The sequence below is a fragment of the Orcinus orca genome, chromosome 21 (assembly GCF_937001465.1).
Source record: "Orcinus orca chromosome 21, mOrcOrc1.1, whole genome shotgun sequence".
NCBI classification, from domain to species: Eukaryota; Metazoa; Chordata; class Mammalia; order Artiodactyla; family Delphinidae; genus Orcinus; species Orcinus orca.
In genome coordinates this window covers 29,596,833-29,610,814 of record NC_064579.1, presented here as the reverse complement: position 1 = coordinate 29,610,814, position 13,982 = coordinate 29,596,833, and the positions used below count along the sequence as shown (strand labels likewise).

The window sequence follows — 13,982 nt, the reverse complement described above, 5'->3', positions numbered from 1 at the left end:
TGTTTGTCTAAGAAAGTCTTTATTTCTCTTTCACTTTTGAAGGATAGTTTCACAAGGTACAGAATTCTAGGTTGGTGTTTTAGTTCTCCCAACACTTTAAACGTTTCATTCCACTCTCTTCTTGATTGCATGGTTTCTGAGAAGTGGATATAATTCTGACCCTTGCTCTGGCTTCTTTTAAGATTTCTCTTTGTCTTTGATTTTCTGAAGTTTGGATATGATTTTCCTAGGCGTATTTTTTTTTTTTGGCATTTATCCTGCTTAGTGTTCTCCAAACTTCGTGGATCTGTGGTTTGGTGTCTGATGTTAATTTTAGGAAATTCTAAGTTATTATGGTTTCAATTATTGCTTCTGTCCCTGTCTTTCTTCTTCTAGTATTTCCATTATGTGTATGGAAATGTAGTTGTACATTTGTAGTTGTCCCACAGTTCTTGGACATTCTGTTCTGTTATTTTCTCTTTTCTTTTTAGTTTTGGAAGTTTCTATTGTCATATTCTCAAGCTCAGAGATTCTTTTCTCAGTCATGTCCAGTCTACTAATGAATCTATTAAAGGTATTCTTCATTTCTGTTACAGTATTTCTGATCTCTTGTATTTCTTGTTGATTCTTTCTTAGAATTTCCAACTCTCTGTTTAAATTATCCATCTGTTTTTCCATGTTGTCTACTTTTTTCATTAAAGCCCTTAGCATACTAATCATACTTTAAAAAAAATTATTGGTCGGATAAATTCCAACATCCCTGCCGTATCTGACTTTGGAGCTGATGCTTGTTTAATCTCTTTAAACAGGGTTTTTTGCTTTTTAGTGTGCCTTGTGATTTTTTGTTGAAAGGAGAACATGATGTTACTGGCTAAAAGGAACTGGTAAGCAGACCTTTAGTAATGTAATGTTAAGTTGTGGGAGAAGAGAAAGCATTCTGCGGTCCTATGATTAAGTCTCTGTCTTCTGAGGAGCCTGTGGCTGTGGAATGGGAATTTCACCAGTTTTCTCAGGGATCTTTCTCCCCTAGGTGGGACAGGATAGCTAGTGAGCAGGGACTGGGTATTTCCCTTCCCCCAGATAGGTTAGGTGCTGATATAATCTCTGCAGATCAGGCTCTCCTCACGGGCAGCCTTGTGAAGAAGAAGAGTGCTCTGACATATTTCTAAACAATCCCTTTTCCTCTCCCTTTGCCAGAAGCAGGGAGGGATCTTTCTCTGATATTTACTGTGAAAACTTGGTAAAGGTCCTGGAGGTAAAACTCAGAAAAGCCTGGAGGCCTCCTTATTACTCCCCCCACCGTCCAGAGTTTTTAACTCTCGGACTTGATATATGGGCCTCCAGCAATTCATCAATTACAGTTCAGGTTTTCCACTGTGGCTCTGGTTCCCGCAGAGGTTTCTGCTGGTGGGTTTCTGCTCTGGTGCATTGTGATTCTCTGTATCTGCCTGTCTGTCTCTCCAATCTGGGGCAGCGGTTTGCCTTGTGACCTCACTTCTCTTATGAATCTAAGAAAAGTTGTTGATTTGTTTTAGGCCAGAGTAAAGACTTCTGAGCTCCTACATGACAAACTGGAAACTAAAAGTCCCTCTGCTAACTCTTTATTTATTGAAAACAAATAAATTACTTCTAAATCCATGCCAATACTTTTTATTTTATCAGTTTATCCTGATTTACTTCTTTTTAGTTTCTAACTTCAGATAATATAAACATTTCAATACTGTCATACAATTTGGTATGCCTTTGTATGTTCCTAAGCAGCTTTTATAAGTTTCATAGTCCAACAACTTAAATCCTTCATAATTCAGAGTTGAATAACTTGTCTAAACCAGCCATTAAAATAATAAACAGGAGGGCTTCCCTGGTGGCGCAGTGGTTAAGAGTCCGCCTGCCGATGCAGGGGACATGGGTTCGTGCCCCGGTCCGGGAAGATCCCACATGCCGTGGAGCGGCTGGGCCCGTGAGCCATGGCCGCTGAGCCTGCGCGTCCGGAGCCTGTGCTCCGCAGCGGGAGAGGCCACAACAGTGAGAGGCCCGTGTACCGCAAAAAAAAAAAATAATAATAATAATAAACAGGAAAAAACAAAATGGCAGCTTCTTAAAAAAATTAGGATTTTGAATGAGGTATTAAAAAATCATGCATCATTAAACATATGAATACTATTGCATCTATAATTCTGAATTATGTATTTAAACTGCTAGTATTTGAAACTTCTATATTATTTTTCTCAAAAGTATCATAAAATATATATATATATAATATTATGTAGCCTTTATTAAGCAATATCTACATTCCTGAGGAGATAAAAAGAAATGTCCAGAAGCTTTTGATATCATTGTGGTCAGCACGAATGTTTACACAATTAGTGATTCTGCATTACTAAAAATAGAAAATGTTCAACCGAAGGTCCATTTCAAAATACATGTTTATATTTTAAATATAAATCCTACAAATATGTCACATATATAGGAAATCAAATATATTTTAACTGTATGTGACAGGTAGTTTTATATTTCAGGTAAATATTACGTACCCTTTTATCTTTAGTTAAGAATACGTTTCCTTCTTATGTGAACCACCTAAGAATTTCCATGTCCATTCTAAAGATTTGCTATTTCAGAAAACATCATCTTTCTGGCCCAGAAACAATATACACACTTTAAAGATAAAGTACTAAACCTTGCAGGTCACTGAATAATGCAGATTTACAAAGGATTCAGGAAGCAAGTCTGAGCATTGTGTCACCTCACATGCAACTGACAGTGTCAGTAGCCTGGCAACTACAGCCCTACAGAGATATTATTTTCATTTTTTTAACCTAAATTCTACTCTTGGTTTCAATCTTATATTATATGAAATACACAATGCATACATTATAATTACACTGAAGTGTAAGTGTATGAAATGTAAAAAAGCAAGTTATAAGAGTATATTTGCATTAGATTTGTATAACAATAAAGCTCACCTCTGAATATGCAAGATTATATGACATAAGCATGAAATTTAAATATAGCTAGAGTTACAATACTGCCAAAAATAGAATTATAAAACTTAGTTAAAATCAAGTTCATAAAAGAAAAAAAAAAATCAAGTTCATATACATGTGCTGTGTGTGTAGAAATATATACATATGCCATAAATATTAATTATATCAAAGTATAAAGGCCACTTCAGTGATCTAAAGATAAAACTCATACTTGTATGTGACTTTTTTCAAACACTACATTTCTCAATTATAATTTTTAGCTCAAAAACCAACTTATCTTTTCCAGTAAGCATTAAAAATATAACAATGGAAAAATCTGGTGTTCTGAATGCTGACTATATAGGGTATATGCGCACATATATATCATCTGAAAATTTTTAAGCTGGAATTTTAGAAGAAATTAAATAATCATGTTTCAATTTTCATTATTTAGAATAAGCTGCCTCATTGTCATCTAAGTCTGTATAAGAACTGATCAAAACTTGAGCCAAGAAAAGCTTAAACTCATGAAGAGGATATGGTAATTTTAGGGTTGGACTATATCTATATATGAGAATAGTTATTCTTTTAATATGTCTCAGAACAAGGAATTCACTTATAAAGGCCATAGCTTATTAAAGGGCAGATTGGGCTTATGGTGGAGGGAAGGATTTTGTATCCTCAAAATCTCCATGAGCTGCCTCAAAATCACTAAAAAGAGACACACAATTTTAGCAAAACGCATTTTCTTAAAATCAGTCACCCCCTCCCTCCAAATTAGATTGTCATCCCTTTCCTTTCCCGTAGAGGAATATATGCACTACACTTGAAAACAAAAAGCCTTCTGTCTGAACATCAGAAATGCACTGTTATTACATTTTAAATGCACACACACAATATAAAAAAGGATGCTGGCATTACAGTGCGTGCACGCATGTCTCTGTGTGTGTGTGTGTGTGTGTGTGTCCAGCGCAACTTCAAATACTGCTATTAAACTCATAAGCTGAAACATTTCTATCATTATGGTTAAGGCTGGAATTCGGGATGGTGAGCTACCCAGTAATTCTCAACCTCCCTTCTGAAGAACGCTTTAGGATCCATACCATGAGGGTTATTCTCCAGAGTTAGATATTTACTGGCTCCTGAGATGTTTACCAGCCTGTTTCACAGCTGGGAAAAAAAAAAAAAAATCTGAAGAAGAAAACCCAAGAGGCTTAAACTGCTGAGGATTGACAACTAAAAAGATAATCTAAACGAAGTAAAATGCTGAGAAAATATCTTGATTGATGTGATTAGAACAGTACCCTGAAGAAGTAAGGAGGAAGGAAGAAGAATTCAGCGCTGCATGTCTTTAGTAGTACACGCCCTCAAACAACAATGGGGATAAAGCTGGTAAAACTCCATCAAGATATTCTGGCTCTTTTGTTCCACTCATTAATGAAAAGAAAAGTCCACAAATCTCCTTCATTTAGGTAATTAAGAAATCCTTCATTGAAAAGGTGACCATAATCAAAGAGAAATCTTATGTTATTCTAAACTAAATCCATTTTGATAAGGTGCATTTAAAGATGGCAGTTTTCTGCTGTTGCAGTAGAAATAGATCAGAATAGCTGTGCTGCGCAACAGTTGCCATAGTAACAATGCAAATCCCTTTGAAGCATAATTAATTGCCTAAAAATTTACCAAATGGAACATGGCACTCTTCTTCAGAACGTTTTTTCATTTTCTTTTACAATATTATTATAATACGTGGTATTATCATACATATTTCTATCATAAAATTATGTAAAATTACTTTCTTGAAATTATTGCTATTTTCATACATTAATCACATTAGAAAGAATCCTATTTTATCTTTAAAGCCTAAAGACAATCTGAACACGTTAGGAATTCATCTGAAATCAGGATAGAAAAAAAAAACACCTTTTCTTCAATAAATGACTATCCTTATATATTTTCTTACCTCTGCTTTTAAGTCTATCAGATAAGTATCCTATTTACCCTCAGAATCCTGCAATGCAAAAATGTCCGCAATATAAATGACACAGAAATACAGCTGCATGAGAAATAAAGCAGAAAAAAATCACAGAAAACTAGAATTACAACGTAAATATATCTTACTCTTTGTAGTCCTTCATAGCAATCATCTTGCTCAAACCAATGTGAAATGTAAGTCATCCAAGCCATAGAATGTTCCTACTTTAATCAAGGCAATTGGAAACCGGCTTCAGAATCGTCAGCACCTAAAGTAATAACAATGTGTTTCAACCAAAGGGGTTTACCAAACTCTGCCTTATGAAATGTTGTTCAGTACAAGAAACTAGAAGTACATACACATTTCAGCTGCAACAATTTTAATAATTTATAAATAACAGTGTCTGTAAAAATAATGCTAAAGCAGAAAGGTAAGCCTATAGTCAAATAAGAAATAAATCAAATGATAATTATGTTGTTGTACTAGACAATGCTATGTCAAATATTTCATTAGCCCTTCACTTGTCATTGTTCTGGCATAGAAACACATGTATGACACATACACATCACTGCAGCTAGTTGAGAACATCTTATCTCACTCTAAAAATATACCAAAGGGGACATGGCACCCTTCAGAATTCCTCTTCTTCCTTATTCTCTAGAAATATTTTCAATAATATCTGCTTGAAGCCCCAGGTCAAAATAGTTGGGAATAGACTTCCACAGGAAGCTCCAGGACTCGTACACTCTGGTGTTCAATTTGTTTCCATCTTGCTGACTTCCCCGAATCTGGGCCATGCTTTCTGTCCTGCCCTTGGGTTCCCACAGAGCCCCTGGTTCCTGGCTAACTGCTCAGAATTTGCATCTCCTGCAGGGTCCCACCCTCTGGACTGGTGGTCCTTCCTTGCTGTCTCTCTTGTCATTGCCTATCCTATTCTGAGTTAGAGATCTGTGTCTGTGTCCTGCCTTACGATTTTTTCCCCGCCCTGGATCTATATCTAGCGCCTACCCAGGGTATATCTAACGATCTTGCCACCATTTCAGTGGTTGCAGTCTCTCATGCCAAGCCCTTAAACTCCATTTTAAAGTACCTACTGTACCTAGATCCCGCAGCCTTGTATCTGGTAATCTCGATATGAACATCGGTGAAGCCAAGCTTATCCCTTTCGAGTGCTAAGAATCCCTTTCTACTGCCCCCCAGTAGTCTTTCATTTGCCCTGCACTCCCTGTTCCAGTGGCCAAAACTACACTCGACGGTAGCCCGAAATAAGAACAGGGAGCCACCTTGGATTCATTCACCACCTTCCCCTCCACCTCCCGCTACATTTGATCACCAAGTCTTAACAACTACCTTTAACATGTCTCTTCAAAAGCCCCTTCCCTCCATCCCTAACGCCACTGTCTTGTACAAACTAATGAAATACTTTACTTACTAACCTCCCTGCTTTCACTGCAATTCCTAAACATGTTCTATACCAGCATGGCTTTATGCCTTTAAGTTGTGAAATGCTTTTTCCTGAGCTGTCTTACCTCTTCCCCTTTTTTTGTGACTAATGAGCTGTATCATATTTATCAAGACCCAACTTAATGTCCCTCTTCTTTGAAGCCTTTCACAAATGCACCAAATCCCTCATCTGTATGCCTCTAAGTCTGTATTTGTGTGCACTGGATAGTGATTATTTGCAGAGACAAAAATTGTGAGTTGCCCAAGACAAAGGAACATGTTTTATTCATATTTGCATAGAAGGTACAAAATGTTTGTTGCGTGAATTGACACATGCTAGAAGAGTTTGTCAACTAGTGGTAGTTCACATGAACCGAAGGGGGTGTGTGTGTGTGTGTGTGTGTGTGTGTGCGTGTGTGTGTGTGTATATATATATATATATATATATACACACATAACTGCAACTTGGAAAGGGGCTAAAGAAATGTATCCAAATTACAGGTAATATACTCATCAACAAGGGAAATGGGATTACCATTCAATTCCTTGCAGAGAAATGGCTAATCAAATTATTTCAGAAATTAATTTTTAAAGGGAAAATAAAACGCAAACTTGAATTGGTAAAATTAGTTTATAATCATGTAAGGTACCAAGTATTTACTATATCACTATAAATACAATATAGTTAAAAGTAATACCTTGTCTGTAGGGCACGTTACAGTTCTCATGTCATACTTCCTGACCTTTTCCCATGAGCACTATTTACCATATTTGCAAGAACTAAGAAAAGTAAAATATTTCACATCATGGAATCTCAGATGAATATTATCTTGCATAAAAATACATATTTTTGATTGTATTTCAGGTATTTTGATTATCTGAGAGTGTATAGAATCTGGTTCATTTAGTATAAGAATGGCCAACAGTGTTCAACTCTCACAACTCCTTGATGGTCTGGAGCGCAGGGTTGAAACCTTTAGCTGATCTCAGAGCGGAAGCATGTCACGATCACTTAGCAGTAACTGAAACAGGAAGGAGAAAGTCATGGTGCCATCTACTCCACATCTTTACATCTGTGTATTCCTCCACGGGTCTAACTGACTAATTTATTGTTAAAATCACAAATTTAACTTAATTCGTAGTCAGAAAATTTTTCCTGCCTTTTAAGATTAGTGATGGAAGGAAATGAAAAGAATCAAAGGCTAGATGTCATTGTGTTAAAGAAAATAAATAAATAAAGTAAAATGGCTTGCAGTGTCAGAAAACTTACTGCAGGGATTCATACAACACACAAGTAACCTGTGGTCTGATTGCGGGTCGTGACCTTTTTATATCCCTCTCTGCACCTATACCTTTTTATGAGCTCATCACGGGCCGACTATATATCCTGGCCTGTTGCCTTTGGACTTGCCGTATGACTTGCTTTCCCCAGCGATACGTGGGCAGAAGTCAGAATGTTCCAGCTCCAAGCTCTGCTGTAAGGCTTGCTTCCTTTCACACCCATCAACATGAGGAGGACATTCCACAGCTACCCTCTTGTAGGGAACAGGGTGGGGCTGGGGAGGGGGGGATGCTACTTGCCCCCCAACAGGATCTGACCATCTAAAAGTAGTGGCTGAAATACTAAGACGCTATGGAGAGCTTTTCATAATCTCATGGGATTGGAGGGAAAAAAACTGGCGTCCATATGCTGCCAGGGAAAAAAATGGCCTAATAATGGTGCCCTTTCAGTGAGAACCACATGGGTCCACACCTTAACACTAGCATGAAATAGACTCTCCTTTACAAAGACTGAAGTTCAGCTTCAAATAGATTCATTCAATGATTGCATTGAGGGGGTCTTCCCTACCCTCATACTTTCCAAAAGCAAAAGCATGTTCTCTCTGGAGAAAGAGAATATTAAATCGTCAGGCTGCAAAGCAATGAAGGGAATTCCAAAGAGTGAGGAGACCAGTCAGGGGGAGACAAACAGACCAACGGCTTCGCCTTTGACGGGGAGTGGGAGAAAGAGGTGACTGCCATCAAAGCGGGGAAGAGAAAGTCAGATAAAATCTGCGAAAGTCCTAAAGGCCGGTATGAGCTAGAGCATCAGTTCAGAATAACTGGAGGTCCCCGGTGCAAGCTGAGTTGCACTCACCTGTCAGATCTTCTCCTCAGGCCTCAATCGGGGGCTTAGGAGAAAGAGGGGGGCAAATCAGACATAGTCCCCCTTAGTGGCTCAGGTACATAGGAGGCGCTTGGCTACTGAGAGCTGACAGGCATGCAACTCTGTATAGGTCCCTGAGTCCTTCTCCCAAATGGAGCACAAGCCTTCAGCTACTCGGAGAGAGGAAATACATACCCTCACTCCCAGGGACAATGGGGAGGGAGTAAAAGCAAAGCCCATCTGCTTCTAGGGAGGGACAGATAACCCTCCTTCCTGCCCACAGAACTGGGAGAAGGGAAGAAGCAAAAGCTACCAGCCCCTGGGGGGTGGGCAGGAAAACATCTTGGGCTCCCATCCTGAACCAGAACGAAGCCCAGATCTGCCACTGAAGAGGTGCTTTCTCTCTTACTCAGCACCCACCCCAGATATAAAGTGGAGTTTGGCTGCCTCAGAGCAGGGTTGAGGAGAGGGAGACACACAAGTCTCCCCTAAAAACCAGATTCCCCCAATCTGGGAGATCAGATGATAGGACAGTCATACACTGGGGTACTATACAATAATTCAAATGAACCATACACAACGAAACGGATGAACCATACAATGTAATGATGACTGAAAGTCACACATGAATATCATAGGATTCTAATATTATAAAAGTTTAAAGACCAGCAAAGTTAATCTACGCTACTAGAAGTTATGAGAGAGTTTTCTTCAGGGAAAAGGAAGTAGTGACAGACAGGAGCCATGAGGGAGATTTCTAGGAAGCTCACAATGTTTCTTTTATGCTAATTATGCTGACGTGCAAATTTGCTGGTACAAAACAGTAAATTGCACATTTCTGCTGTCAGGTATATAATCTAAATAAAAAGAAATTATACACTAAGAATCCACAGCAGTGCTTTCTAATACTAACAAGATTAAGAGGGGAAAATAAACTGAAATGACTTGTCCACATATAAGTAGGTGTTGTATAATTGGATTATATTTTCTAACTTCACTTGGACACTTTCATTTATCTTTTTATTTTGCCCCTGGAGTTTCCTGCCCCATTTACCACCCCCAGCCATCATATTTTGCAACATGTTAAGTCTTTCTCTGAGATATGCACTAATGCTGCTTTAACCCACAAGTATTTTTAGAAGCAACATCAGGGACAAGCGGATGAGGAAGGTGGACACAAGGAATAAATAATCTCACAACAGGAAATGGGTAAAAACCAAAGTCTGCAAAGCAAGCAGCAGGGGACTGAGATGGGCTAGATTAAGGATATGCATTTGGGGGCCCACAGGAACACCCACAGAGTCTGATGACTCAGCCGCGATGGTTCACAGTGGATGCCTGCTAATGCCACGCCCATAGCAGATCCTCTGACTCCTCAGTCGGTACTATGCCACAGGGGTGTGCCCCAGAGCAATCTCCACCAGCACGTGCCTAAACGCTGGCAGCGATCTGTAGCGACACATAGCTCCCATCCCAGCATTTCATGCCTTGACAAGACCTTCCAAAAATATTAAACAGCTACATCCTAAGAACAATTTGAAAGCTCATCCTTGGAAAACAACAAATCAATACAGCTAACAACACCCTCCAGTTACTGGTGATTCTAACCACTGGTAACAAAGTGACAATCTACACAGTATACTTCTCTTTAGCTTAGGTCACATGATATTTTTAATATGTAAGAACAAAAATAGTTGAAAATGAAGTATTTTTACCAGAAAATCTGACTATATGAAAAGTAAAAATAGGGCTTCCCTGGTGGGGCAGTGGTTGAGAATCTGCCTGCCAGTGCAGGGGACACGGGTTCAAGCCCTGGTCTGGGAAGATCCCACATGCACCGCGATGAAGACAGTGGCTCCCGCTCGCCTCAACTAGAGAAAGCCCTCGCACAGAAACGAAGACCCAACACAGCCAAAAATAAATAAATAATAAAATTTTAAAAGGTACTATAGTCGTGTCATAGGTACTACGTGAAAGCGCACTAAACAGAGGGAGCAGCAAAAGCAGAGACTCTGACCAGGAAGCACTCCGGGGAGCCTTGAGAAAGAGAAAAATCGATCAAAGTATATAAAGATGTGTATTCAAAGGTCAGGGTCACAAACATATCACCATGCAGAGAGTCAGGGTAGTTTTCTTGAACTCCTCTTTGTCCTATTCAGAAGTTTGTTAATTTTCTTAACAGAAATCTATTGCCTATAGTAATTTTTTTAAAAACCTAAAAATATCATGTTGAAAATCAGTGTTTAACATTTGAATACACTATATGCTCAGAGTGATGCAAAAAATTCTAGTGAGCACATATAGTTAATATGTTAGTATTTACTATACGTGCTCATTAGAAAGCATTTGGAAATTGCAAAGAAAAAAAATGGAAGTTTTTTTTTAAGCAGCCACTAGCCCACTGACTTGAGATCTTCTTCCTCTGTCTAGTATCCATAATTCTAAATGACCACTATTTTCACTGATATGTACAGCCATAGGTTATCAAGGATAAATATAATTTTAAAAAATCTCTAAATCGGTGCATCTCAAAGTGTGGTTCTCGGGTCTCTTGCATCAGAATTAACTGAGAAACTTGCTAAAAATGAAGATTCCTGGATCACAATCTAGGGCCAATGGATCTTGGGGTGGAGTCTGGAAACCTGCTTTTTAACATCATTTCCAGATGATTTATATAGCAGAGTAAAGCTTGAGAACTACTTACTCAGTTCAACAATAGCAAAGATGTTTATCAGACAAACTGCCTCTGGTAACTTCTACTGACCAGATTAATCTCTTAAATTTCAATCATTCCTAAATTTACCTTTCATGTGCTTGGCAGGACATTATATCTCAGCATCCCCAACATATGTCAAATCCTAATGTTCTTAAAAGCTTAGATGATAAAATAGGTCACAAAGTACAGTATTAACCTATGTTAAAATCCTGGATTAGATAGCAAATAGAAAAGAATAAGGTCATTATGGTTGTTCTAGTTTGGACTCACAGAATGACCACTTATACCAGTATGAATTCCAATTTGATCAGCAAAACAAAGGATTATAGGTAAGACGGAGAAGACCAGAACACTAATTCAAAGATGTGGCAAAGTGAATGCAGTTATTTCATCATCCATCTATATACTTAATCTATCATTCATCTAGATATTTCTTATACTTCCTACATTTTAACCACCAAAGTGAAAATTATATGGATTTGAATTATGAAATTAGATTTTCAAGGCGCTTGAAGGATTACAGAATCTCTTGACCTGCAATGTGGAAAAGATTTTTAATTTGATCAAAGATGTAATACACTTTTCTTGAACAACAGGGTCATTCATATACCTTCAATTAACCATTCTGAGAGACTCAGCCAAAGAGAAATAGAAGAGTGAGATCACGTATTTTTCACCCATAAACTAAGAAGAGGTAAATATTCCACTGAAAGAGACATTATGAAAGTAAACATGTAAACATTGTCATAATAAAGATGTAGGATTATTTTTATAATAGGGTATGGCAAAAATAAGTAGCTTTGTTTTTATAAATAGGATCATTCCTCATGAAGGAGGACTTGAGAAGCTATGGCATGAATTGCTCTGTAAACCTGAGGATGCCCGTCCCCCTTCTAATCCATCTGTTCTGTAAGTTGGACTTTGTATACGAGTTTTTAAAGTAGGGTGGGTCTTTATGTTATCTGTGTCTGAAAATCAGGATTCTCATTTGGCAGAAACAGTCAGTTAGACTGGCATTTTCATGTTCTGGGCCAAGGGTGTTAAAATTTATTTTTGTCAAGGGCTTCCCTGGTGGCGCAGTGGTTGAGAGTCCGCCTGCTGATGCAGGGGACATGGGTTCGTGCCCCGGTCCGGGAAGATCCCACATGCCATGGAGCGGCTGGGCCCGTGAGCCATGGCCGCTGAGCCTGCGCGTCCGGAGCCTGTGCTCTGCAATGGGAGAGGCCACAACAGTGAGAGGCCCACGTACCAAAAAAAAATTTATTTTTGTCAAATGCTGAGAAAAACCAGCAAAGGAAATCAAATGGATTTAAAGCTTGAAAGCTTTAAGAAACAGCTCACACCGTCACTACATCCAAAATTTCTTTTATATATGCATCCATACATTGATAGGAGGCCGGAAATAAATCCTGAAGTTTGATAAGTGAAGAGTTGTATCAGCTAAGGCAGGACCAGTGCATATATGAGACAGGTTACTAATCTAGTCAACGGGCCACCTGTCAAAAATTATTCCCTTAGCCACCATAAAATTCCCACAAAGATGAACTAATGTGATTAATAATGCAAGTGAGATATTGTGTCCAAAAAGCTACTATTGAAATTTAAATGTATCCACAATTGTATTCAATATTTTCAGGAATGAGTTCATTTATTTAGTAGTTTAAGTAAAGTTTCAAAGGTGGAGTTGTATATGAACACTACCAGTTCAAGAGAGGACTAGGTCCAGTGGCGCAATGTACCTTCTATCAGTACCTCTAAAGCGTGACCTTGCGTTAGAATCACTCGAGCCTCCTGAAAACACTGATTCCAGGTGCTCCCTCAGATATGCTGATTTGGCAGGGCTGTGGCCTGGAAGTATGCACTTCTGACATGCTCCCAGGGGATGCTGGTCTAAGATACATGTCGAATAACACCATTCTAGATGGCGTCTAGTACCAAAGGGTCAGAAAGTCTAGAAAATAAACGCGTCCAACTTCAAAATTTTACCCAATGGTAACCATAATCCAGGCTTCAGATGTAACTTCCAAAACCTTCTTATTTCTAACATTCAATTGTAGATGTGATGGCTATGAACACTTAAGTACCATTGAGGTGCATTAGGATAAAGAATTTATAAGATAACTGGATCCCCCCCAAATCACAGAAGACTTTGCAGAAAAACTTAAATCATATTAATGAGCGAATCAAAAAATTTTACAAATTGTGGGAAAACACTTTTTAATTAATATTTTAAGCAAACTTTCTATATGATGAGACCAAACACATGCAATTTGTTCATTATGTACAATAGTCACTTAAAAAATATAAAAGTGATCTAAATCTTAACTACTCAAACTTTTGAATTAGTCACTTGAAGAAATATAATAAAAGAGAAAGGTGATATATTTTTACACCTCTTTAGGGAGCAGCACAATGCTGAGTGTTAGAGCCTGAGGTTCCAGACCAGCTTTCCCATTGAAATTTTCCCAATTTTGAGCAACTTAATTTTTGTTTGTTTAGTGTTAATGGTGTTAGATTGACTGGTCTCTAAGAATCCTTCTAGCTTAAATTCTGAAATGACTCCTTCAAACCCGCTACCATGTTTATCTTAAAAATAAAATTTGCATAACTCTTTTCATTAAGACTCATTCAAAAAGTTTTATCTTAATGGGCCAAAATTAAGTATTACCTACTTCTTATTAACCAACTATTCAATTTTCAGGGCTCCATGTGGCGCTGTATTGTATTGAAAAATGAAGTTTTTCCAACAGCACATCA

At 38.2% G+C, this 13,982-nt stretch overlaps 1 protein-coding gene across 4 annotated transcripts in view; it reads right to left on the bottom strand.

Moving 5' to 3' along the window:
- The window catches only part of WDR17 (WD repeat domain 17), an 85,588-nt gene that overhangs the window by 67,961 nt on the left and 3,645 nt on the right, over nt 1-13,982 (bottom strand). For all 4 annotated transcript variants that reach the window (XM_049704152.1, XM_049704153.1, XM_049704154.1 and 1 more), the window contains exon 2: nt 5,067-5,188. In XM_049704152.1, coding sequence (XP_049560109.1) covers nt 5,067-5,132 — 66 coding nt within the window. In that variant the 5' untranslated portion in view covers nt 5,133-5,188. The remainder of the gene's footprint in view (nt 1-5,066; nt 5,189-13,982) is intronic.